This window comes from Culex pipiens, chromosome 3, assembly GCF_016801865.2.
Source record: "Culex pipiens pallens isolate TS chromosome 3, TS_CPP_V2, whole genome shotgun sequence".
In the NCBI taxonomy this organism is placed as follows: domain Eukaryota; kingdom Metazoa; phylum Arthropoda; class Insecta; order Diptera; family Culicidae; genus Culex; species Culex pipiens.
In genome coordinates, this window is record NC_068939.1 from 12,814,833 (window position 1) to 12,842,812 (window position 27,980).

General features: G+C 35.1%; 2 protein-coding genes across 3 annotated transcripts in view; both read right to left on the reverse strand.

Moving 5' to 3' along the window:
- Positions 1-27,980, reverse strand: part of LOC120432597 (RNA-binding protein 1) — a 454,616-nt gene that overhangs the window by 231,373 nt on the left and 195,263 nt on the right. The window lies entirely within an intron of this gene.
- On the reverse strand, positions 43-27,629 carry LOC120423496 (klaroid protein). Its single transcript, XM_039587336.2, has 7 exons — positions 27,493-27,629; positions 22,798-23,008; positions 21,889-22,742; positions 18,938-19,135; positions 11,460-13,070; positions 989-1,101; positions 43-821 (listed from the first exon to the last, which is right to left on the reverse strand). Exons 2-7 carry the CDS (start codon positions 22,950-22,952, stop codon positions 603-605), a joined length of 3,150 nt encoding a protein of 1,049 aa, XP_039443270.1. The 5' UTR covers positions 22,953-23,008; positions 27,493-27,629; the 3' UTR covers positions 43-602.

Below are 27,980 nucleotides of genomic sequence, written 5' to 3' on the forward strand. Positions count from 1 at the left end.
TAAAACATCTAAATTAAAAAAAAAACACGCAGCAGGAAAAAATACATTTTCTTTGAATATATTTCCTACTTATTGTGTACAATAGTCAAAACTGTACAATTCAACTCGTTTTACACCTTTCCATTCCAACAAGACACTTTCAAATGCATCAATTTCACTTCGATTACGCCTTAACTCTTAACAAACTCGCCTCCAATCGCCCAGAAACTAAATAAATTCTAAACGTAAGCGCTTTTAGGATTAATAGTTAGTGCAGAAAGGAAGCAACGGAAAAGAAGGGGTTAGTAGAAAGAACAGAATCGTTCAGCAACCTTCACGGTCGCGAAAGTTGCCAACGATGAAAGTGAAGGTGCCTCCTTATAGTGCTAGATTTGGTTCCTGACTTGTGTGTCCGCCACAAAATAATGGTAGTTATTGCACCATCTCTTTACTCTAATGCTTTAAAGATGAATCGCCTTATCAACTAATGAACGCGCACAAGAATTGAAACAGTTTAAAACCTACAAACGAAGGTTAATTGGGGGGAGAGATCTTACAAACTAGTGCAAATAAAAATAAATAAGAAGAAGCTATTTACAACGATTTGAAGCTCGCGAGAGCGTTCAAACCCTCTCGCCGTGCACCCGGAACCGGTACAGGCAGGTGTAGTGCGCGTTGCCATGGTTGGACTCGATGCGCAGCTCGACGATCCGGAAGGCGCGCCCGGCTAGTTCTGGTCGCGTCGGTTCGTCCACCGGGAAGTACTGCAGGGCGGCACTATTGTCCTGGTACACGTAACTGCCCAGCTGGACCGGGTCGGGGTCGTGCTCGGTGGCCAGGCCCTAATTATGAGGGAGGAATAGAGAGAATATATTAATTTAAAATTTTGTTTCCGCCTTCCATGCAACTGTTAAGGTTTGCTAATTGTAGTAGAGCTATGCTAACTATCGCCGGACATGCAATTCTACTGTTGTTGCTGCATGCATAGTTATTGCTGGGAGGAACCTACCCAAACGGAGAAATTCTTCGGGGCGGAATCAATTTGGTTGTTCGGGGCAAGCAGTTTTGAGATATGCTCCAGTGAGAAGCCTGTCACGACGACGGCGCTGTTCAGCTGGATGACTGCAATTGAGAAAAAGAGAGAGAGAAGAAGGGGAAACAGGGTCAGAATTGTTTGGAATTGAAGTCTTGAGCAGTAAATCAAATGATGATATGGTCACTAATGAGTTATTGAGTTACGAGTGAGATAAATGGACTTAGCTAAATCTTCACTAATCGATAATTTTAAAAGATTAAAAAAAAACTGGCAAATAACAGCACAAAACTGGAAACGATCGCTGAATTTATTTTATTTTTGAAATATTTCAAGCATGCAGATCCCGATGCCTCTGTGCTCTCTTGTATTATCCCTGCTGGGATTTCTATCTACTTCCAACAAGAGAGTACGATCGAGCGATTTATGAACATAACCAATACCAGACCTGCTGAACCCAGTCAGAAATAAGTAAATGTGACATCTTTAAGATTTGAGTTATTTTAACTCAGAACTCATAGAAAATTTAGTTCTTTTAAGGTACATAACAGAGTTTTGGAGTTCCTTTTAGCTATGTAATAATCCATTTTGGAACAATTATTGCTTGTAAGTAAAGGTGTTACCAAGAGAAAGACAAATTAAAAAAAAAAACTTGCTAAAATTGCGGGGCAAAGAGGACAGAAATAGAAAAAGCTTAAAACTAGATAAATCTGTATATTTTGAATAGGGACTTTTCACTAAAAAATTAAATTCCATAAACCCGAAATTTTTTGATATGATTTAGGGTACAAAAAACTCAAATTTGAGCCATAGAAAAGTATGAACAAAATTTTTGCCGCCTAGTTGTTTTTTTATTTGTGGTTTTTGGAAAAATAGAACTTTTACTCAACAAATTTTGTTGGCTTCAGTTTTTGATGTAAAATTTAATTTGCAATTGAAAAGTACCTACATTACAGATTTTTTGACAAAGTACACCGTTTTTAAAAATGGTTAATTTTAACTGAAAAATTCCAGTATTTAATTCTTTTAAGTGTTCTTGATTCTCCATTCCTAAAAATATTTTTTTCGAAAAGTTGAGAGAATTTCCAATAAAATTGCCGAAGCAAAATTGGTTGCTGAAATAGAGCGAATAAAAGAAAAATAAACAAGGAAATTGAAGTTTTTGTAGTACGAATACCTCATAAACTAATGGTGCTATTTTCAAAGTTCAAAAAACAAAATTTCCCTCTGAAATATATCCAAAAATTTAAAAATTAATTATTGTTGAAAAAAAGTGAGCAAACATTGTTTTTAGTGTACCATTTTTTCTGAATATTCCTCACCAATACCTACAACTTTGCCGAAGACCGATCAGAAAATTCCTGCAAAAGGTACTGATTATCGATTTTTTGCGTATCATTTTTGTATGAACAGTAGAATGTAATATGGTTGTATAGAAAAAATAAGTTGTCCAAATTTAGTAAGCACAGCAATTTTCCGGTGCCTTTTGGAGTTCTTAACAACTTTTCAAAATTTGGGAATGATTGGTTTAGTCACACAATTAGAGAAAAAAGTTTTTTTTTTGAAATTAAAAAAAAACCATTTCAGCTATATTTCAACCAGATTCACATTCGGTTTCTCTGGAAGTTGCTCTATGACTTTCTCGAAGAGAGTCTGGTGCTAAATTGCTCTCAATAACTTAATCCGCCTATGTGGTTGGTGCCTTACTTACTCTTTACCAACAATAGGTGATATGGTGGTATTGTACACAAATTTCATCTATTTTTTATTGTGGATTTAGTTGGTAGCTGGATTTTTTGGCATCTTCTCACGGTCATTGGAAACGGGCGTGGATAGATCTAGGGGTTCCCAATTGGAGTGAAAAATTTCAATTTACAGAAAAAATTTGGATTAAAATTTTGATTTTTAATCACTTCTCCGACATAAGGACTAATTGTTTGAACATGCTCTCAAATTTTTATTCTGTCGGATAAATATTATTTTTCTTGAAAAAAGTTTCATTTTTTATCACATGATCACCCCTAATTCTGGCTCGTTGCCGCCATCATGCGACCGCGTGCTCCGTTTGTTTGTCAACAAAGCTGCAGCTTGATGGTGAGACGAATTGAGGGGGGGAGAGGTTTTGACATTTTTATGCCCGCATCTGGCCCGCTGCTTATTTCGTCGGTCGTTGAGCCGCCGGTCGTTTCCAACGACCGAGTCTAGCAAGGTACTGATCGTACAATAAGATCCGGAATAAAAATATCACTAAAGCGGTCATAACATGAGACAGGGTTGCCAGATCTTCAATGTTTGGATTCGTTGAAAAGATTTTTTGATTACCACATATTGAGGCTTGAGTTGTTTTGGTCACTTTTCTAACAATCGAATATTTGCGAAAACACATTTTTATACATAACTTTTGAACTACTTATTGAAACTTCAAACTATTCAATAGCGCAGTATGGGATTTTGTTTTTCATTTCCATTTTCAATGAGAATCACACTTTTGGGAATATTTGAATGGAAGTAGCGCACCGTGCAGACCAAACCGTAAGAAATTTGGGTTTCCCATACATTTATTCGATTTTTCTCACACAAACTTCACCTTCGAGTATCAATGGGTAAATGTTGACCAATTTTGCTCATATTTGGCCCAGAGTCCTGAAATAGCTCAAGGAACAATAATCAGCTTGTGGCGCGAGTTTTTGAGAAAAAGTCCCATATTCTGGGCACCCTAATACACACAGACATTTGTTCAGTTTTCAATTCTGAGTCGATAGGTATACATGAAGGTGGATTTCCGAGCATTTAAAAAAAAAGTTTATTTTCAGGGCAGGATCAGGTAGCATTACAGCGTCCAATTTTCCGGGGTTACAAAATTCCCGGGGAACGGGAAATTTATCGAAAATTGTTAAGATAGTGTTTATTATGTTGCAACAAAATTGTATAGAACAGCAACTTTAATGGTCAAAATGAGTGTGAGGGATAAAAAAAAGCTTGACTGCTTGTAAAAAATCATACAACTTAAAGAAATTATATAAATTTTCTAATTTTATAAGCTGTCTTTCAACTCGTCCAAATCAAAGTATGATAATGAGTTCTTTTTGTTGAGAAGTATGTTTTCTTTAATCAAAGTTCAGCTTTTAAATAAATAGATAATAATTTAATTTACCTTAAAAATCTACCTTCTTTTGATTTTTTACTTGAAACACTGTTTAATGAAATCACAACTCAAAGTTCAAATATTTGAGGTGAGTTTTTGGCACCTTTCATATGATACGAAGTTGTTTTTTGATGATTTTTTATGGTTTCATTTATGGTAAAGTTTTTGATACATGTTATTCAGCCTAATAAAAGACTTATGTTTTTCATAGTACAAAAAGTGGTTTAAATTAAACGATACATGTTTTTCATATTCAACCCCCCTACGCCCTTGGTAGCTCCAGTGCTTCATAAATTTTAACTTAAAACTTTAATTTCTCGAATACTATTAAACAAATTCTTCTCATACAATCCTCTTCGAAAAATTAATGATATCAATTCAATTTTCATCCAACTTGGTCACGGTAAACAAAAACGTAAAAAAAATCTCAATTTTCTTCGCCGAAGGGGCTATTATATTATTTTCAAAGAATATAACAACAATTTTCGTCAAAAAATGTTACCAAAAATTAAACGGTTTATGTTCATTCCATAATAGCATAATTTTTGTTGCCCAACAAATAAGAAAGATCTGTTCCAAGTTGTAAATGCATCAGAAATAAATCTTATCTGAAATAAACCTTGACATGAAAATTACAGACAAGCTGATAAGTTCAATATGAACAGTAGATTAAAATCAAATTAAGTTCTCTCACATATTTTTTTTTTTTTTTGAAAAGTTAGAAAAATGTATGCCTCCGCTTGAATAACGGAAAATATTTTTTTTCGGGAAATCCCGGGAATTTTTTTCCCGGGACGGGAAATTGGACGCTCTAGGCAGGATGTCCTCAAAACTGCTCAAAACCATGATTTTCGACCAAAAAACACTTCTTAGACTAGTTTGAGGAGGCTGTATCTTTTGGCAGGCGCAAGATAGCACCATACCTAATTCGGAAATGTTTTAAAGAATATTCCCAATTTTAACGCTGTTGTATTAGTATGCAAATTCAATTCAAAATAAAAATTAAAAAACCAAAATACATAAAGTAGGTTTTGTCATACACATTTTTATACAAAACTTAAATGAAATGCATTTTTATTACAAAACTTTTTTACACATTTTTATACAAAACTAAATGATTTGGATGGATTTATAAAAATAGTTTCCATTTTTTTGCAATTTTCGGCCTTGGACTTTTAAAATCGTACAATTAATTGCTGACATTACAGCCTTGCAACAAGTAATAATTGAGTCGAACGGCTGCTTGAGTTTAGAGCTTGGTTTCTGTTCGTTTCAACTTCGTGTGCGTTCTCTGTTGATTGCTACGTAATGACGATCATGACAGGCCCTGTGTGTGTGTGTGCATTCAAATATCAAATTTTGTGAAATCACTGGCAGTGACCTTTCGTTTTTATGCCTTTTTAAAAAAATATATATTGTATCTTTTATTTTATATACTTTTATGTTTTTTTTTACATTTTTTTTTGGTTTTCAAGTTGATTAAACTCAAGATTATGAATAAAAAAAAAGATTAATTTAGCGATAAATATTTGCTAAATTTATTCATCCGCGTGAAGTTTCTTGTTTTATAAACATGATCATAATACTACCCATTTTAAACCTATGCAGAGGATCACCACTAAAATCGGAACAGCAATCGATCCGCCAATCCAAACCATTGAAATTGCGTTTCGTTTTTTCGGCTTAACACCATGGTAAATCTGATCGTACACAACCTGGTATCTCTTTGTAAACTTTTGCAGCTTTTTGCAGGCGCAATTTTTAGTTTCATTCCCGGCATCCCGGCGCAGCATCATCCACGACCCCGCCGGCGCCCCCGGGGACAAATCCTCCATCAGCAGCAGCTCCTCGGCAAACAGAAACGAAACTCTCAGCTGGGTCGGGGTGAAATCGGAAAAATGGTGCGCTAGTTGGAGCGTTCCATTTCTGCATTTATAGCGCATCGTTCGGGCGCCGTCCTGCGACATTCCGGCATAATCTAGCGCCACAACGCTTCCGAACGGTTTCTGGTGACAATCCGGAGAGAGGGAAAAGGTGAACTTGTCGGGGGTTCCGACGGAAGATCGCTCGACTGTCAGCTGCATGCAGCCTGGTTCTCGAGGGTCGTACAAAAGGTTGAACAAATGTTCGGGATTTTGACGCACAACTGGTCTGGTCTGCTCCAGGGGGATGTATTTCTGCAGATAATAAACTCCAAACATGTCATTGAACTCTGGTTCAGTTTTGGTCGGAATAGATGAAACGTAAAGGACACAAATCCCCGAACCGATTACAGACGTGACTGAGAATGCTACAAAGGCGATATTCAACAACATCTCACAGCGAAAACGTTATTCACAATGGTCTGGAAAAGGTTGCTCTTGACTTCTTGCCTTGATTTGATTCCCATCAACTGGGCTGTAAACAAATTATTTCGTGTGTACTAAGAAGTGTTATTACTTAGGGGCAGGGGGGGGGGGGGCAGAATGGACCAGGGGGGCAGAATGGGCCACCCTTGGTTTTGGGCTTTAGAATGGATTTAGACCAATTGTAAGGCAAGGGTCTTATAAAGGACGTCAAATAACTTCACCATACCGAAAACGACGTTTGAATTCATTGTATTTTTCGATTTATGAGCAAAAATGTAAATTTATTAGAAAAACCACGCAAATGTTGTTTATTTCGAGGTTTTTAAATAAGCTTTCTGAAAAGTTGAATTGTTTGAAAAAGTTTGCTCAATGCTTATAACGATACTAGATTGTACTACCAAGGTATACAAACAACAACGGAACCTTCAAATCATTTAGAGGCTTGGTGGTGGAATTGTTAAATTAAAATCCACTTGGGGGCAGAATGGACCACCCTTATCCTGCCTTATAAAAACAATCAAAAGTTATGAAATTTGGATTAAATGGATTATTTCACTCCTGGTAGCTTCACAAATCACGTTTAACGTGAAGACTTCCATCATTGCCATGATTTTTCGTTCAAAGATATAAATTTTGCGTCGCTTTCAATATTTTGACAAAATTCCTTCTACAAGTTGTTTAGAATAGTGCCCTACACATGCTGATTCTTTTTGGTAACGATTATCCCATTCCTTGCAAAGTTATGGAAATCGTCATTAATCAATGTTTGTCAACTAGGACGTCAATGACTGTACCACAAAATTATATAAATTTTGAAGCACATTTGATTTAGATCAAAAATTCTTTCAGTGGCTTCAAGAAGGCAACAACCGGCACATGCTGATTCCTTTTGGTGCTGAAATTCGTTAAATTGAATTTAATACAGAATATTTTATAGTGATGATCAATTTTCTTCGAAAATGATCAACGGCTTCACCTTAATGCAACATTAGTTGATTTTTTAGTTGTTTTGATGATTATTTGTAAAAATAGTGTCCTTTTTCAACATATTAACAATATTTTCAAAAATGTTTGTTTTGGTAAGTGACTTTTTTTTATAAAAGTGGTCTAACTTCATGGAAACTATGTTAGAAAGGTACCTTGAGTCATTTCTTATCTCCCTTCAACGTTGTATTAGACGAAATGGCTTGTTTTCTAAGGTGGCCCATTCTGCCCCACAGGGTTTTTTTTAAAGTGGCTCAAAAATAGTTTTAAGCTAAAAAAATTAATCAACCAAGTATACAACATTGAAGGGAACATCCCAAAGCATAAGCCTACTACACTGATGAATTCATGTTTTTCTATAGTTTTTGGCGCTTTTTACTTAGGCGGGCCATTCTGCCCCCCCCCCCCCTGTCCCTATTATTTACTGTGGGGCAATATTGTCACCAGACGGACGGACAAGTAAAGCAAGGTTTTCTAAAGGAATGCATGCTAATTTGAATAAGCACTGCATTGATAAAAACACAACCAAAAAAAAGGAATTCAGTTGCGTGTAAATTGTCTGAAATTAGTTGTAATATTACAAGCACAAATAAGTAGCCCATCTGTTTGGGAAAACATATAAAACGGTTAGGAAAATACATAAAATCTGAATCTTGAGAGCGCATTTTATAACTGATTTGGTGTCTTCGGCAAAGCTGCAGGTATTTTTAAGGGCTGCTCAGTCAAAAGGTCAAACATAATTTACCCACTTTTCTATGTCACCTTTCTACACAAAAAAGATGACTGAATATTTCAACTATTGAGCCACAACACAAAATTATTTGACAATCAGTGTTGCCAAATTAAAAAAAAATGTTTTTTTAAGCCGCCAAAAAACATGTATTAAAATTCGCATTTCAACTTACTTTAAGCGGTATACGCACTTCGGAAGGAACCGGTCAAGAAAAAAATCAAATGGGCAGCAGCGGCAGCGCAATCATGTCAGAGAGGTTGAAGAAAAGCCCCAAGAAATCGCTCCCTCTCCTTTGTTCTGCTGTTCGTAAAGCTGTTTCTTGACCCCTTTCCTTCCGAACTGCAAATTAGCCTTTACAAAAACTTTGACGCGGTGCGCCGTTTCCAAGTTATTCAATTGTTTTTTTACATGTTGATGTTATCAACTTTTTTCTTGAATAAATATTAGAAAATTTATGTTAAAAACTTAAAAAATGGCATACAATATTCAAGTAAAAACCATTCAATTTTCAATGTTAAACATTTTCTTTAATTTTCAAGCTTTCTTTATTCACCTAAGTTAAAACTTTTTAAAGAAAGACTGCAGAAGTAGTGAAACTAGTTCCTTTTCCTGTCATTCTATAACGACGAAACGGCATTCTTTTCTTTACTAAACATAACGGAATCGAAAAGTATTACTTTTTAATACAACGGCTGAACAGTTCAACTTTTCAGCACTGAAAAAAGGTGCTGAAATGTAGTATTGAAAAGATGTTTTTTTCAATATTGTTTTGATTTTAACGGTAAATTTATTAAACACAAAGACATTTGCCTTAACATTCCATTCAAAGAGTGTTTTTCAGACTTGCAAAAAATGTTGTATGAAACTCGTTACAGAACTTGATTTTTTAAGCACTCGTCGTAATTATTCAACTCGGTGAACCTCGTATGAGAAATGAGCAGCTCTCTACCAAAACCGGAAATGGATTTTATTTGTATTTTTTTGATTTGGCTCAAACTTTGTGGGGGCGTTCCTTATGACCCAAGAAGCCATTTTTTATACATTTCTCCACACAATTTTGGCAGCTGTCCTTACAAAAATGGTACGTAAAAATTCAAAAATCTGTAACTTTTGAGTGAATTTTTTCATCGATTTGGTGTCTTCGGCAAAGTTGTAAGTGTTGATGAGGACTGTTCAGATGAAAATATGTACACTAGAGTGTAACAAAAATGACTTTTTGGCGGGCATTCAAGGGTTTGTTCGGGTGGGCATACTAAGCCCACATCCAACATTTGAGCTTGATTGGACGTAACAGGAGCTGGCGCTCCGCCCTTCAATTTTGAATGGGATTTAACCCGTAAAAAAAGATTTTTTCAAAAATGTCACTTTTTGAGGCATTTTGGCAACTGAAGCGTTTATTTTCAAACTCATTGGCGTGTAGGCCAGATCCTTGCGCATTTTTTGGTATATATAACATTGAAATTTGGAGCACCCTGAACCTCAGTACAGTACAGTACAGTTTTTACGGGTTAAATCCCATTTAAAATTGAAGGGCGGAGCGCCAGCTCCTGTTACGTCCAATCAAGCTCATATTTTGGATTTGGGCTTAGTATGCCCACCGGAACAAACCCTTGAATGCCCGCCAAAAAGTCATTTTTGTTACATCCTAATGTACACAATATATATGCAGCCTCAGAAAGTTATGCAATCCGTCACCCCCGAAGACCAACATTTGTTCCTGAAAGGCATTTCACCGACTCGTCCCGGGTGGGACGAGAGACGGAAAGTGAGGCCAACTCCGAAAAGTTTGGAGTCCTCACCCCCTTCCTGCTTGTTTGACAACCACGGCTTTGCCTACGAGAGGCAACTTGTTCGGCAAGAAGGCAGCAGGCGACGCTTTGTTGTTGCAGACCCGTCCCGGGTGGGACGAGGGCCGGGGAGTGAGGGCAACTCCGAAGAGTTGGGCAGTCTACACCCCCTTAGAAGATCCAAACGGTCCGACCATCGAGAGACAACTGGCTGACGAGAAGGCGATGCGCGCTTATGGTGTAGCTCTGGTCCTGCTGCTGTTCTGGTCTCTCTGCTGCTGCTGCTGGTCTGGCCGGTCCGACGTCTGAGACGTGAATGATGGTCTGAAAACTGGCGCACTTTCTTATATATGTTTTCGGCCCGCTACTTCCCCTCCTTTTTCGCGACCGACACTCGGTCGCATTGCTCGGGTGATTTTCCCCTCAAAATAGGTACTTGACATTCCCGTCCGTGAGTGGGAAGCGCTCATTTTGCTTGCAAAATCTCTGCATTTTAAAATAGACATCACACCGTATTTTCAGACTGAATTTACAAACTAACGGGACAAACACAGAACACCCAGAGGAGATGGGCGGGAATCGAACCCGGGCCCCTTAGCACACATGAGGGATCGGCAGCCGAAGCCGCTAACCACCGCGCCGCGGGGTCCATTTTAAAACATTGAATTGTTCCAATAGTAAAACTATTTTGCCAACAATGAAAATTTGATAGCAAATTGCTGAATAATTTTCGAATCGAATGGAACATAAATATTGTCGATTCGATTAGAGGGAAGGAAGCTATAAGCGTTTGACGGATGACGCAGTATTCCAGGGCCTTCGGCCCGGGTTTTTTGGAATGGCACCGACACGTAGTCTACGTCAAAATTCAAGTAAAGTTGTTTTTGCGAGTATTTAATTAATGTGTCGAAATTATAAAGAATAATAACGTTATACGCAATTGTTGTTTTTTTATTCTTCTTTTTACGAACATAAGCAAAAAAAGTATTCTTTGAAAATTATATAAGATTTTGTTTTGAATCCTATTTTAGTTAATTCTTAAGGGATTGAATACAAAATTACTTCTATTTTTCTGTAGTTTCAGAGAATAAAAAAATGTTTGTAGAACACTGTTTAAATGCACCTGACACTGGTTGATGTACACCGTTCAATAGTGAAAAGATCACGGAATTTTAGGTAAAGCGCCCAAGACGAATTGAGACAATCTTTGGGAAATGTTTACAAAAAAATTAAACACCGGATAATAAATTTTAAAAAATTCATGTTTTGGATATCCTCAAAAATTCAAAAAAAGACTTTAAATAATAAATATGATGGTTGATTTCTTAACTCAAGCAATTTTACGTCTTACTTTCTCCGGCATTCTCTAAAATTGACGAATTGATACCAAGCGAAGCCACCACCAACATAACTACACTACTCGCTACCCACATCTACGTTCGCTACTCACCCAGATATCCCGGAAAGCCGGAAAACGCCCAACACTGGCCGGGCTGCATCGTGGGCGAAATGACGGTGCGGGGCGTGTTCGTCGGGTACCACAGCGGAATCCCAAAGATCGAGATTTGCGCCGAGTGCGTTTGGTAGTTTTCCGTGCAGCGAGTCGACAGAATCTGACCGCCGGCGGACTCGAGCGCATAATCCACGAGGCCCGTTTTGTCCGCGTCGTAGATGCGAAGCGCGTCCCGGACGATCCGCCGGACGGTGTCCTCCGTGAGGCCGCTGGCACTACTGGGTGGGGTGTCCGTTGCGGTGTTGAGATCCGCTTTGTGGGATTGAATGGACACGAGGACCTCCTGCTGGATCCGGTCGCTGACTTCCTTCATGAGCGTGGCCGCGGAGCGTTCCATTTCCTGCTGGATGACGGCGTTCACGCCGGCTTGGTACTCCTTTAGTCGATTTTCTAGGTAGTCTTTCGCGACAAACAGGTTGCTGATCCACGTCTTGAGATCCTCGTCGGTGAAGTCCTGCTCCACGTTCATGCCCAGAATGGTAACGATGTTTTTCTTGATGATGCTGTTGAGTCCGGAGAATTGCTCGCGCTGAACCGCGGCCAACCGAGCGTCAATGTCCGCCAGCAGCTTGATGTACTTTTCGTCGTTCTCGATCCGGAAGCCGCTGACCTGCTCCGCCAGCTTGTCCTGACTACGTTTCAACACGTTTATGTTATCCTCCAACATCAGACTGCTGGCCGCCAGTTTCTCCGTAAAGTGCTGCTTGATCTCGTTGATTTCATTCTTCAAGTTTTCAACCAACGCTGATTGAGACTCCTGTTGACCCCGCAAGTCTTTGGTCTTCAGCAGAATCCTAGAATCTATCAAATCCATCAACTTCGCAGACGACAAAATCTTCATCAGCAGCTCTTCCAACTGTTGATCACTGATCACAAAGTTGTTGTTCGTAACGCTTATCTGCTGCTTGATCAATCGCTGAATCTCCACAAAATTCGCCTCCGAAATGCCAACCGCTTCCCGCTTGCCCCCATCCTCCTTCTCTGCCTTCACCGTCGGATCGAAAACCTCCGGATACGACTTGACCAGCGTCACCCTCACCTGCTCCGCTACCCGATCCACATCCCCCTGCCTCAACTCATAGCTGTAAGCCTTCAAACTCTGCTGCACCACCCCTGCCACATGCACAACCACTTCCGGTTCAATCTCCCGCTTCACCTTCTGCGCCGCCTCCTCCACCTCCTTCTTCCTGTACTTCTCCGCCAGCAGCCCCTCGATATAAGCGTCAATGTGACGCATCAGCTCGTCGTACTCCTCCGCGCTCAAGCTGCGCTGCAGTCCGCTCTTCAAGTTCTCGTACTGCTGCTGGCCACCACCACCCCTCGGGAACCGGTCCCAGAAACTCCACAGGTCCAGCGACGGAAGCAGCGCGCTCCACGAGAGCGACGACTCCCGCCAGTCCAGCTTCTGGAACAGGTTCGCCCGGAACGCGTCCAGGTCGGACGGGTTGAGGGAGGCGGGCAGGACGGCCCCCAGGGAGGAGAGCGCGATGGTGGCACGCTTCGACGCGGGCAGGACGATCGTTTGGTCCTCGTCGGCGAGCAGGAAGGCTGGAGGGAAAACAAAGATGAAAGATAAATGAAGATTTTTGCATAATATTCTAAATTTAAAAATTGAATAATCTGAAAATATTATAAGGCCGTTGCAAATATTTTTCAAAGTTTATGTCCCTCGACTCCGACCAAAGTCGAGGGGGGGGGGGCAAAAAAATAAAAGTATAAAAATTGAAATTATGAGCCATGGTTTCAACATTTTAATGAAAAAAGTGTTTTAAAATGCATTATACACCTGTCCAGTTGTTTTGCCATCATTAGTTTCCAAAATATCTAAGTATTGACGAAAATTTTATTTTTTGCGAAAAATAATTGTTTTGCGGTGCTGTACATTGGAATTTCATAAAAATTCAAAACATTTTAGAAAAAGCCCAAACATGCTAAATATGATTATCAATGCAGAAAAATGCATTTTAGATTGTTTTCAGTTGATTAGACATCTATTTTCAGGGAATTTTTGAAGTTTTTTGGAAAAATATTTTTTTGCCCCCTGATTTTTCAGACCAATTTTGAAGGGGGGGGGGCGACATAAACTTTGAAAAATATTTGCAACGGCCTAATTGAAAAAAAAAACAAATATTAAGAATTTAAAAAAAATAAAATCAAAAATTTCAAAATTTTAAAAAGTAAAAAAAACAACATTGCTTGTTTTCTATCAAAATAATTACACAGTTTTGAATTATGAATATTTTTAAGTTTATAGATTTATCGGGTTTTATTTTGCAATAGGTCCTAAGCGCCATGTGTAAACAAAACACACAAACTTGGATTGGATTTTTTAAATTTAAGCTAGCAACCAGTGTTCCCAAATGAACCGCTCAGGCTAGGTTCATTGCTGAAGTTGGCTCGGCTTAAACCTCTCTTTTGAGGCTTAACCTGAATCCCTGAACCATGAGCCTTGGTTTAAGCCAGGCTAACCTCGCTAGTGTGAACCACTTGAACCAAAAATGAACCTTCGGCTTGAACCTTCCAGCAATCGTGCTCGCTTGAGCTAGGTTTCTTCGGTACGAATGAAGGGAGACAGGGAAGAGGTTGAAAGTTGGTCATTAGGGAACGTTCTTTCATTACGCTCCGCTAATAATGGTGATAAAAATGTACGTGCATCATTAGGGAAAATTGAATTAAAATTTAACTTTCCATGATAAGGACAGCGATATTTTTTTTATTTTAAATATAATTTTAAGTGTTACGTCATCAGTGTGATCTTAACACTGCGAAAAAACCCGAACTCGACTGTTGGAAATGTCTGTGGCAAAAAATCCCCTCTATCTGTGTGTTCTAAATTGTTAATTGGATTTTTGTGCACGTTATTTTACAGGTAATTTTAATTCATATCAGTGTCATATTGTTTTTGTGAAATGTGTTATCTTCACTTTGACCGTAAAATTCAGAAAGAATGTGCCAAGAATGTTAGCAAGGAAGCTCACGCACATTTACTCGTGCCAATCGTGTAAGCTGTCTGTGATTTATTATTGTGTTAGTGTCAAGCGAACTTCGATATTATCTAGCCAAACATTTGAAAATGGCGGATAGTTTATATTAATATAGTTTTATCCTTGTTTCAGTTTAAAACGACAAAATAAGCCTTCTGAAATCTTTTTCTTTAAAAACTTGTTTAGAGATATGCCGTATTCAAATATTATTCTAGAACAGTTGGAGGGAGCGTACCGAGAAAGCCGTCACGAAAAAAAGATTCCCATACGAATTTTGAGTTGCGTTTTTAACTGACGAGCCCACACTGCCGTCAGTCGGTGGATACGTGGTGGTCGGGCTGGGTGAACCATAACCGAGCTGCCGGTTCAACCAACACAAGCAAAGGTTCAAACACAGGTTTATGCCGAAGGTTCATTTTAGGCTAGCGCGTACGATGCTCGCCTGGTTCAAACCAAATGAACCCTGGCTCACGGCGCACGATGAGCCTGAACCGATTGCGCTTGAGAGGTGTAGGTGCAAACATGAACCAGAAAAATGAGCCTAGCCTAGCCGTCGGCTTAGGCTCATGGGAACACTGCTAGCAACAGTTGAAATGCAAGTGTTTAAAGGCCTTTTCAAAAGTTTCTCATGATATTTTTTCTAATTTTCTGTTTGATTTTTTTCATTTTTTCTATTTTTAAATAAGATTAAAAAAAACTTATGTAAAAAATATAAAAAATTAGCCAAAAATATTTTAAATTTCACATAATTTAAAATCTCTTAAATTGTTAAAATAATAAGTAATTTAACCCCTTTTCAAAAGTTTCTCTTAATTCAAAAATTTCATAATTATTTTTGTTTAAAAGAGCAGAATTTTTTTCAATTTTAAAGTTTATTGTTTTCGATTTTCGAATTTTCAAAACACTAAAATAAAAATTTGAAAATAAAAAAATGGAATTTTTAATAAATTCTATTTTGCAGTTATTTTTTTATTTTAAAAACTTTGAAAATGAAAAATCATAAAAATTATACAATAAATTTTTAAAGTTAAGAATTTAATTTTTCGCCAGATTACTGAATTTCGAACAAAATAATTTAACAGAATAAGAATGATAAAATTTTAAAGTTTATAGATTTTTCGGGTTTTATTTTGCAATAGATCCTAAGTGCCATGTGTAAACAAAACAAACCTTTTTTTGGATTTTTTTAATTTAAGCTAGCAACAGTTGAAATATAAGTGTATTAAGGCCTTTTCAAATGTTTCTCTTGATTTATTTTTTTGAGAATTTTTCGGTTTGATTTTTTTCGGTTTTTCTGTTTTTAAGTAAGGTTTTTCACATTTGAAAAATTTAAATATATGTATAAAAATTTTAAATTTCATTTTATGTATAACAATTTTAAATTTCATGTAATTAAAAATCTTTTAAATTAATGTCACAAATAAGTGTTTTTCCCTTTTCAAAGGTTTCTCTTAGTTCAAAAAATCGGAATTATTTTTGTTTAAAAGAGCAGAAAACTCAAATGACTTCTTTCAATCTTTAATTTTTTTTATGGTCCTATTTTTTCAATTTTTAAAATCATTTACTTAATCATATACTTGATTATTTTTTTTTTAAATATCTTCCAAATTTTAAAATTTGAGAAAATATTTTTTTCTGTTCAGCAGTTTTATAATTTTAAAAATTTGAAAATTAAAAATTAAAAACATTAAATAAACATTATTTAAGTTCAGAATAAAAAAATTAAAAAAGGAGAAATAAAAACATGTCAAGAATTTTTAAAATAAAAAATTTATCAATAGTTAATAATAGTTAATTTTTTTTTTCCCCAAATTCTAGCAAATTTCTTGATAAGCTGTTTAAGCCCTTTTAAATTTCCTAAATTATGTTTTCAATTATAAATAAACTGAACATATTTCGAAAAATGTTGCCTTCAATTCTTTAACTCACTACCAAATATGTAGTCATTTTCGACAGCAACTTGAAATAAAATTTACATTAGCCTATTTTTTTTTAAATTTAAATGTATTTTTTTTTATTTACAAATTGAAAAACTTGAAGAATTTATTATTTCCACAAATATGTATTGTTGTTGCTTAGGTACATCGAGTTTTAAATATCAGACTTTTCAAGCATTCCACCACGAATTAGTGAAATAAAATATGTGAGTCACTTTGTATTTCCGAGTTGCCTCGTCAAATTGCTGGAAAATAATTTATGTGGAAATTTAATCGATAACATGAATTCTGGAAGTATGAAAATTCACCCTTATAAATAAGCCATTCTGGCGAATGGGGAACCTTAAGAATAAAAAAAAACATTTTGATAATTTCTTTAAACTTTTTGGATTTATCTCTTTTTAAAAAAATTACGTATTTGATGTTTTTTGTATTTTTTAGTTTTTTCAATTACTACACTATTTTTATTTTTTTAAATATTTTTTCGTGCTTTCGTGCCAACGGATAATGAAATCCCGATAAACCTTGGAACTCATTCACAAGGAGCTCTGTCATTCTGAAAAAGTTGGATAAGTTGTAGCAGCATTTCAAGTCTGATACAAATAATACTTTCCCATAATTTTGCTGCCGGGCATTGGTTTACAAAGATAATCTTTTTATTTTATTGTTCTCTCTAAAGACCAGATTAGCCCTATTTTTTCCAATTCAGTTACAGTCCAGACTTGATTATCCGAAGGTTTGTATAGACTTCGGATTATTAAATCACGAAAATTTTTTTTTTTCATTTTGTTATTTTTTACATCAAAATCAAGTTTTACGACCTCATTTTAGTGAAATTTTAGTCTCAATTGCTTATTTAACCCTCTACAACCCAACCCCGCCTTTAGACGGGCTTCGATTTAAAAAATCGCCAAAAATCCTTTTTTCAACCAATTTTCGATCTTTCAAAAGCATTGAAAAGAAGAAATCTTAAAATTTTAGAAAATTTATGGATTGGAAGTTTTACTTGGTTTATGTGACTTTGATGTTTTTAAAAATGTATTTTTTTTTTTGTGGTCAACTTTGGCTGTGTTTTTTACTAACATTTCCTATATTTTAAGTAAAAAGAAGTATGCAGTAATTTTTCTAGTGTCCCAGACTATGCCTCTACGCATTTTTTTACAACTTTAATGATAATGGTGCCATTAGCAGAAAATGTGAAAAACAGGCAAAAAATTGAAAAAGTGACTGTAAAAACATGAAAAATTAGAAAGGCAAAATGTAATGATAGAGGGTGGAAGAATAGGCCAAATACTACCAAAAACAAACATTAATTAAACAAGATAAATGCAAATTAAAATACTAAAATTGAAACAAGAAAAACATAAAACAAGAGAAGTAAAGTTTTTCGTAGAACAAAAGTTGCTCAAAATGACCTCCTAAACAAGGGAAAAATAAAAATTTTCGAAAAAAAAGTTTGGGCGGTAGAGGGTTAATTACAAAATGCATTTTTTAATATTCCATCAGCACCAATTTGGCCGCCAACTATAGGTTAAATTTTTTCCAAGGCCTTTGGACAATCGAGTCTAGGCTGTATTGTGTATGACACATGAATAACAACGTGTGCCAACTATCCTTCTCTAGAAACATTTTAGGATTTTAACATTTTAATTTGGCCTGCATCGAAATAAAACAGTTAACTTTGCCACTTCGCAGAAGAATCCTTCGGTTAAGAGAAGGATAGAGAGCACACGTTCAAAACAATCTTACGAACTACTTCTTACCTGCTTTTTTCTTCTTCTTATTGTTTTGGGGAATCTTCTTATTAGTTCGTGTGGAATAAAACACGCAGAACAGCATTTTCGATTGAATATTAATTTGTGTATTCTCTTTATTAATCGAAATGGACGCGATACATTCAATACAAAACGACGATAAAATACAAATTAAAGTGAGTTTTTATGAATACAAAACAAATTACGATTACCGGAAATCGTAATCATGATTGACGCTTTAAAATATTAATTTTCTCTCTTTTAAACAATGCTTTCTCTATCCTTCTCCACGAAATGGCAAACTTAAATCTGTGATACTTGACGTAATGTGGCAAATCAATTAAAAAAAAAGTATAAGAAGTCAACTCCACCGGTTCCGGGGTCATGGCACAAGAGTTCCAACCCTAGGCCACACCGTTGACGTTCTCCTGCCAAATCTTCTGCACCTCGGCGAACGCATTCTCCGACAGCACCTTCAGGCTGTCCAGATAAAAGCCCGCGAAATCCCGCGCTCCGTGCCACTTTTCAGCGGCGAAAGCCCGCACCGGTTCCACGCTCGGCAGCTCAAAGTTGAGGTCAAGCTGCTGCAAGGGGTTGCCGACGGTGGGGAGCATTTCGCGCAGGGACTCGATCGGGGCGGGATCGAGATAGAGGTAGAGTCCTGTTTGGTTTGAGTTTTTGGTTGGAAGAGTTCGCGGGGTTGAGAAGAGAACGATTAAAGGGGTTAGAGGGAGACTTACCACCAAACAGCAGGAACGGCAGCAGGATGAGGAGCCACAGCAGGAACTTGCGCTTGCGGCGACCCTGGGTCACGTCGCTGGCGGACGTCTGCAGCAGCCAGGTGTCCAGGAAGAGGACCGTTGAGATCAGTAGGTAGAGCTTCTTGAAGATGCCCGTCAGCAGCGCGTTGAACAGCGAGGAGATCTTGCCGAAGAAACCTACGGGGAAAGGATTGGCGTTGAGAGCGGTTCAAGTATTAGCAGGTCTTCATAATTCCAGTCTTAGATTATTACGTACAAATATGTCGTCACAGATCGATACACTTTTTTGATTTTTTTATTATTTTGTATTCTTTTTGTTGTGTTTTAATTTTTTTAAATGTTTAAACATTTTTTACCTTTTCAAAAGCTTAGGGATTTTTAAAGAAGGTCCGATAAACCAAATGTTAAACTTTTCTTTTATGGGTGTATTCAAGCAGATTCAAAAAAACATTTATTGGACTTTTAATAAAAAAAAACCAGAAATTAGATTTTTTTAAATTAATGATTTTTAAAGTTTTTTTTATTGTTTGAATTTTTTTCTGTATATTTCTTATTCTTGGATTTTTATTGATTATTTCTTTTTTTATAAATACTTGATTTTGTATTTCATAATTTCGTAAATATTTCGTATTTTTTAAGCTCATATATTGTTTGAAAATAATTGTATTTTTAAAAATTTTAAGATTTTTTAATGGTTTTATTAATTTTTTGTAGAGTTTAACTTTTATTTTTTTAATCCATTGAATTTTTTTTTATTTTTGTTTTAATTTTACATGAAAAGTAATTTTGGAATTTTTTGAAATGTTTGATGTTCCTAATTTTTTAAATAAATTATTTAAATCTTCTGAATTTGTATTTATTTTATGATAAGTTTTAATTTTTTTCTATTTTTATATTTTTTTTAAGTACATAATTTTAAAACATCAAAAACTTCAGGTTGAAAATAATCAAATTCGAGAAATTCAAAACTTTAATTTAAATTTAAGCGTTCAAATTTTAACTTTCTACAAAATACCAATAAATTCTTTACGAAGTAAAAACAATATAAAAAACAAAAATCAGCATAGAAATAAAAAAAAACTTCAACTTCAGAAAAAAAATAAACAAAAACTATAAAAAATAAAAATAAAACAAAAAGTATTGTTTTTACTAAAACAGAAAAAAAACGAAAAAAAAACAAAATACAAATTTTTCATTGTCCATATTAAAACAAAAATATAGCAGAAATATTTATTTTTGAAATACAAAAACTAAAATATAAAAAATACGAAATTCAATAAGTATAAATATGAAAAAAAAAACAATTTATCTAAACTTTCACAAAAATTAAGACAAATTTAAAATAATTAAGAATTCAAAAAAAAAGAAAGATCAGCATAAAATCCAGAAAAATAAAAAAAAAACAGAATATTCAAAGAATTGAATGAAATATTTAAAACATAAAAACATTTTTAAAAAATATGTAAAATAAATACAAAAAATTCCGAAAGCCATGTTTAAATATATTTGTAAGGCCCTATCTCACCTCCCAGACCCAATGTCATCCCTAGCATACATACATATTTTAATGATACTGATACATAATTTAAATTTTATGGATTTAAATTTTTTTTATGCAGATTTTTATTTTGTATAATGTACAGTTATTTCAAGTTTTTAAATTTTTAAAATGTTTTTAGGTTTTATTTTTTTTCTTCTTATTTTGACAGTTTCCGGAAGTATAATTTTGTTTCTATATTGTTATATTTATTTATTTTTTTGAATTATTAAGATTTTTTTATTCTTTTACTTTTTATTAATTAAGTGGATTTAAAACAAATTGTTTTTAATTTTAATATTATTTTTGTTTAATTTCATGATGAATAAATTTGTTTTGTTTAAAATGTAGTTATTTTGAAAAAAATATTAAAAGAAAATTAAATCCATTGATTTTTATTCTTCTTTTTTTGATTTTTGGTTTTTTGAACGCAAATATGTTTTTATAATTTTATTTCTAATTGACTTTTTTTTTAATTTTCTGGACTTTTACACGGTCTGGTTTCTTGTGGTTTCTACACTGTTTTCATTTTAATAATTTATTTTTTGTAAATTCTGCAAAATTTTGAAAATTTTTGTTTTGAATTTAATTTTCCAATTTCGTGATTTTTGTTTTGTTTCAAACTTTTTGATCATTTGAATTTTGCCCTTTTTTTATTCCGTCCAAATAAGTCTACACAGGTCTTGAACTTTTTTTGATGTTTGAAATGTTTTGATGTTTTATATTTTCAATTGAAACTTCTTTAAACTTTCGGAATTCTTGAATTCTTAAAGTTAAATTTTTTTTGTTCGATTTTATGTTGAATTTTACATTTTTTTGAATTTTCAGATTAATTAATTTTGTTTTTTTTAAACTTAGTGTTTTAAACTTTAAATTTTCGTTTTTTTATGGATTTTGTGATTTTTTTTAAAATATGAGTTTTATATTTTAGAAAATAGTGTAATAATGTAATGTTTAATTTTCTAAAACAAAAACAAATCTATATTTTTTTTGTTATTTTCTTTATTTTTCGAATTTTTTATTATTTGATATTTTTTAACGTAATAAAATATGTTTTAGAATATTTTAATTTTAATTTTTAACAGTTTTTTTTTTAATTTTCTGGATTTATACAATTTTTTGGTTTAAATGCAGATTTTTGTTTAATTCTTAATTTTCTTAAATGTTGTACTTTTTTTGGATCTCTGATTTTTTTTTAAAATTTTGATCGTTTTGAATTTTGTAATTTTGTTATTTTTTTCCCGTTTAAATAAATCTACATAGGTCTTGAACCTTCCAGTCCCGTCCAAGTACGTCAACACCGGTCTTCAAAATTACTGGTGAAGTAAGTCAACAAACAAACAAGTCTACAGTTTTACAAGTCTTCAATCATCCCAACCAATCCCCCACTAACCTCTCTCATCCTCGATGCGCGTGTAGTACATGTTATGCTCGGACTTGTTGAACAGCCGCGACACGGAGTGCGCACTACCGTAGAACACGTTCACGATCGACAGGAAGAACCGGCTCACGATCGATCGGTGCTCCTGCACCACGGTCGTCTTCCGCTGGTAGCTGGCATTCCGATAACTCCGCGACGCCGCCGACAGCTGCGACAGATCCAGCTGCTCCTCACCCGAGTCGTACGGATCGGAGTGCGCGAAGCTTCCGCCGGCCAGTCCGCTGGTGGCGTACCTCTGCCGGATGAACGACTCCTGGGTGGGATTTCGCTGGATCATGACGCTGACGCGTTCCGCGTGTTTGCTCAGTCCCGGCCGGGACATGTTGGGCATGGCGATCATCCCGGCGGCGAGTTCGCGCCGATGCGGGGACAGTTCCGAGTAGGTGTAGTCCGTCTTGGGGAACTTGTTCCAGTACTCGCCGGCATCTTTGTACTCTTTGTAGGCCGCGTGCCGTTGGAGTTCCTCGGGCGTTAGGGTGATCTTCTTGTGGGACGATTTGGAGGTGGCTTTTGGGGTGCTCGTCCGCAGGATCGCCGTCTGGGTGGCTTCGAGCACTTTGTTGGTTTCCTTTATGGCGGGTGTCGTCGACTTGGACGATTCCTTGGACGCAGCACTGGTGGATGTGGTGATTGTCGTCGACGTTGTGATGATCGTGGAGGTTTTCTCCGTGAGTGCGTCCGCGGAGAGCTTTTTGATGGAGACGACGACCTCGGGCGAGGCATTGTCGGACGAGTAGTCCGAGGTTACCGTGCGGGTCTTTTTGACCGATACTGCTTTTTGGGGAGAGCTCTCCTCCTGGATTGTGCTGCAAGAGGTGAACTCGTGAGAATGCGAAGATCGTCGTTGATCGGTATACTTACGTAACGGTGGGCGCCTTCTTGGTGGGCTTGGTCTTGTCGGAGCTACCGTTGAGGTCCCGCTCGACGCTGACCCGCAGATTGAGCAGGCCGGGCGTTTTGGACCGAGATCGGGTGCGCGGCTCGGACACCTCTTGTGGTTTCGGTTGATCTGCCATGGTTGTTTCTCTAGTCTCAACAGGTTCGTGCTGGCGCGCAGCTAATACATTTCAATCTGAAAGCAAGAAACGGTTCACGATTAGCTTCGAAGGGCCTTTCGAGCTTATTTATTCGAGTCGATGGTTGTTTGATTTTCATGTTAATACGATCACACTTGGAAGCATAAATCTCCAACAATTATGCCGAGAATTCGAAAAAGAACCCATCCATCTCCTGCGATTCACAACAGAGTCTCGTCGTCAAATTTATCTTCTTGCCCTAGCCCGATTTCCACTAATTCCCTCAAGATGACACCATTCCGGCTAATGTTGAACATCGTGGCGGTGTCAACAACAACTGCCAGAGTGAAGAGACGAATCTGCGTTGAAGCGTGGCACGACGAGTGTCGAGCGCTGACTGATGTTTACATTGCTTGTGTAAAGTGCGTAAACATGCTGGTCGGAGTTGAAGAGGGGAATACGCAGGTTTTGTGAGATGAAATTTTTAAATTAAGCATGCTTCCTCTTTAACGAATCAGTAAGGCAGCTTAGCTGAGAATGCGTTCAGCAAAATTTGACAGCTTCATATCCGTTTTTTTTTTTTTTTTTTTTTTTGTAAAAATGGTCTAATAAACAAAATTTTAATGTTTGCTTTTTGAGTGATTTGAAATCGTAAAATCGTAAACCTTAAAAAACACTTAAAAACTTAATGAAATTTTCATTTCTGCATTATTTTGTAAAAAAATCTGAAAACAAACATCAGAATGTGTAAAATGTTTATTCTACACAGCTATTTTTTCGAATAAAATTTTAAACAAAAAAATTACAAAATGCTTCAACATTACAATAAATATACGCACAAATCACAAATTATGCTACAATCAAAAATTTGCAAAATATCAACATTTTTTTCTTAGGTTTTATGTGTTTCCTCAGATCTGTGATTCCAAAATTCAAAATTTGTAAAACTAAATTCTTAAATCCCAAAACTCTTAAATACATAACTTGTAAAACTCAAAAATTCTAACATTTTAAAAATCAAAAATTCTGAATATCAAAAAATCAATAATTGAAACATCTAAAATGTGAAAATTTTAAAAATTTAAAAATTTTGACAAAGTGAAAATCAAAAATTATAAAATTGTCAATCTCAAAAATCGAATTAAAAAATTTTAAAATTTAAAAATTACAAAAACTGAAAAATTAAGAAATTCAAAAATAAGAGAATTAAAATTTTTAAAACTAATCTAAAAATCAAAAAAAATACAAAATTCTGAAATCATTAAATTGTTAAATTTGAAAAAATTCAAACTTAGATCAAACTTAGAAATTCATGTTACGTAAATTTACAAATTCTAAAATTTAATTTAAAACTAAATTTTTAAAATCTTTCATTTTCAAATTGTTAAGTTCTTAGATTCGTAAATTCTAAAATTCCAAAAATTCGGAAATTCAAAAATTCAAAGGTTGAAAATCAAAAATAAATAGATAATTAAATTCAAAAATTCTTATTTTCTTAACCTTTAAATTCTAATATGATAAAATCTAAAATTACAAAATTCAAAGGTTCTGGAATTCTAAAATTATACATTTCTTAAATTAAAAAATTCATAAATTCTAAAATTCTGAAATTCTGAACTTCTAAAATTCTAAAATTCCAAAATTCTAAAACTTAAATTCTTAAAATCTTAAAATTGTTTAATTCTTAGATTCTGTAATTCTTAAATTCTTAGATTCTAAAAATTCTTAAATTGTTAAATTCTTAAATCGTTAAATTCTTGAATTGTTAAATTCTTTAATTCTAAAATCTGAAATTCTTAAATTCCTAAATTCCTAAATTCCTAAATTCCTAAATTCCTAAATTCCTAAATTCTTAAATTCTTAAATCCTTAAATTCTTAAATTCTGAAATTCTAAATTTCTGAAATTCTAAATTTCTGAAATTCTGAAATTCTTAAATTATTAGATTCTAAAATTCGAAAATTCTTAAATTCTTAAATACTTAAATTCTTAAATTCTTAAATTTTTAAATTCTTAAATTCTTAAATTTTTAAATTTTTAAATTCTTAAATTCTTAAATTCTTAAATTCTTAAATTCTTAAATTCTTAAATTCTTAAATTCTTAAATTCTTAAAGACTGAATTCTTAAATTCTTAAATTTTTTAATTCTTAAATTATTAAATTTTTAAATTATTTTTTTTCCAAATTTTTAAGTTAATAAATTTTAATTCATAAGCTTTAAAAAATATTAAAGTCTTCAATTCTTCTACACATAAATTCGTAAAATTTACAATTTTCAAGTTCGTTAATACTTCAATTCTTAACATTTTAAATACCGCCATTTTTTCCGATCTTAATTTACAGACAAACAGGACATTTTTGAGCTTTTTTGAGTCATATTTTCGATAAGAAACCAAAATTTTTAAAAAATTATAAAAATCTTGATTAAATTATCCAGAGTCAAATTTACGAGGACGTCAGCAAGAAACGTTTTTAAGTTTTTCAAATTCCTAAATTTTTGAATCTATGATTTTTTGAATTTGGACATTCAGGACCATGAATTTTGAAATTTGGTTATGCATATTTCTAAATTTAAAAAATGATATTTATTGTGAATTTATAAGTTTCTAAATTGCAAAATTTCTGTTTCGTTCAAAGTTTTATAACTTTTATATCTCTAATTTTTTTTACTATTTTTTTTATTTTGTGAACATACATGTATTTCAAGAGCTTTTTTTTTAAAAAAAAAAAGGTCTTATAAACAGATGAAACACAATAGCCTATGAGACCTTTAAAAAAAACTGTAGATTCTTATTTTGTTTAGCTTGACCGTTTCTTTGCATGGAGTTTTGAGTTTTTTCCGAGGTCCGTACCAGCCTTTAAGTGTTGTTAGTTGGCTCCCTGATCGATGAGAAAATAACCTAAACAAACCTGGACGAACTGACCTCCTGCCTGCTTCTCAGTGATCTCAAACACTGCAACGTCAACTTCTGCCTGCTGACTCTGTTGAGACTAACTATGCAAGCTCAAACCGCGTGCGATTCGGCGTCCCACTTGAATGTTTGAGGTTTAAACAAAGTTTAGAAATTTCTAAAATAAAAATGTCTCCTGAATTATTTAATTTCTCAGAAAAAAAAACTGGTATCAATCAAAACTGCTTCCCAAGAAAAATTCTACAATTAGCCTCTTTCAAAAGTGACTCAACTTATGCAAATTTTGCGTGCCCCGCCACAGCTCGCCGACCTCACCGCGAGATCGCGTTCGCGTGATCTATCGAGACCGATCCAAGTGCGTGTGTGTATCGCGGGCATAAAAATAGCTCCGGCCTACGTCATCGGCCTTCCTTTAAAAAAACGCCAGCGTTGTTTGTTGTTTTGTCACCAACGGACGGGTTAGTTGGCTGTTTTACGATATTGGCGCGCTTTTGAATATAGGCTGGCGAGGTTTTGCAAGATAACAAGCTAATAAAAGCAAGAAATGCCGTATCGAACGTTTCGAAATCGGGTCGGATGATTATTTCAGGGAAAGAGATAAGACTTAAAGCTAAATTTTTGAGGCAAATTCTAAGCCTAATGAATTTTTCTAATTAACCCTAATGCAATACTTGAAAAAGCTAATGGAATATTCCGATAAAAGCAAAGCGATTCATAATTTCAGCATGTTTCCAACGAGTTTAAAAATAAACATGTTTCTTTCTCGCAGGAATCTCCAAGCTCAAAACATATGAAATATACAAAAACGAGCCGTCCAAAAACACACGCCCAAGACAATATCGAAATCGGGCAGAAAACGATAGAAAGACCAAAAGGCGGGAAAGAAGAAAAACAAATCATCATTCGGCTAACACCTCGATTCTCATAGGGACCATCCATAAACCACGTGGACACTTTAGGGGGGGGGGGGGGGGGTATGGCGATTGTCCACGATCCATACAAAAAAGTTTTTTTTTGTATGGACAATTGTCCACGAGGGGGGGGGGGGGGGGGGGTAACAGATTCCCAAAAAAGTGTCCACGTGGTTTGTGGATGGTCCCATACCAGCAAAACTAACGCGAGTCAGGCAGTAGAAGACTGAATAAAGAAACGACAACAACAGAGAAGAAGGAAAAAGCCGTTGAAACAAGACTTGGAACGGCGCGCCCTATTTCTCACGGTAGAAATTGGAGGAAATTTTTATTAACTTTTACTATCAACCAAACTTATTCAAAAAAAAAATCCTTAGATCAATCAAAACTATTGCGAAGGAAAAATCATCTGCAAAATTCTTTAGAAACGAAAAGTCATAATTCAATAGCTCATTTAAAAGAAAACATTTAATTATAGAAAATGAAGCAAAACAAAATTTTGTTTATCTATGATCAAACTCTTCAAAGTCGGTAAACACACTACGATCCCACCCCTCGACTACGTCCCTGCCCCTGTCAAAAAGAAACAATCATTTGCTTTCTTCTTCCTCCTCTCCTTCTCCTTCTTGCACTGAAAAATGCACTCCAGAATCGCCTTTTCAACCACATTTTTCAAACCCAAATCACGCAAATTTCCACCCAAAAACACCGTAACTACCTTCACGAACACTTCAGCTACAAATCACGCCACTTTCCAGCCGGTTTTGGGCGATTTTTCACCGCTTTTCACGACGACGATTTTTCCCCTGCCGGACGACACGACGACCGACGGCGACTTTTCTCCCTCGCGGCAAACGAACGAATGAGAAAAGAAGAGCAGCAGAACAGGAGCGTCGGCTACGAACGGTGACGTCATCCTCTCACGCGTGAGAGAGAGAAATTGAGCGAATGTCGACTTTTTCAAACGGTTTTATGAAGTAGAGATGGTTTGGTTCGGATTTTTTTTAAGGAATTTAACATAAATTTTATTGATACATTTTTTTTAATTTGAAAGCAATTTTTCGAAAATTATTTGGGTTCAAAAAATATTGCGATGTTTTGCTTTTTTTTAACAAGTCCAGTATTTTTTGAAAAATATTTGTTTTTTTTTCATGCAACGCAAACGTGAAATTTTTTTGCAAATAGATGAGTTTTCGAAAAAAAAAT

Bases quoted from the DNA above. Each gene is read 5' to 3' on its own strand.
- LOC120423496 (XM_039587336.2), bottom strand. From the start codon at position 22,952: ATGGCAGATCAACCGAAACCACAAGAGGTGTCCGAGCCGCGCACCCGA. The intron at 22,743-22,797 runs GTAAGTATACCG...CACCTCTTGCAG, and splicing joins AAGAAGGCGCCCACCGTTAC to CACAATCCAGGAGGAGAGCT. The intron at 13,071-18,937 runs GTAAGTCTCCCT...TTTTCCCTCCAG, and splicing joins GCCGTTCCTGCTGTTTGGTG to CCTTCCTGCTCGCCGACGAG.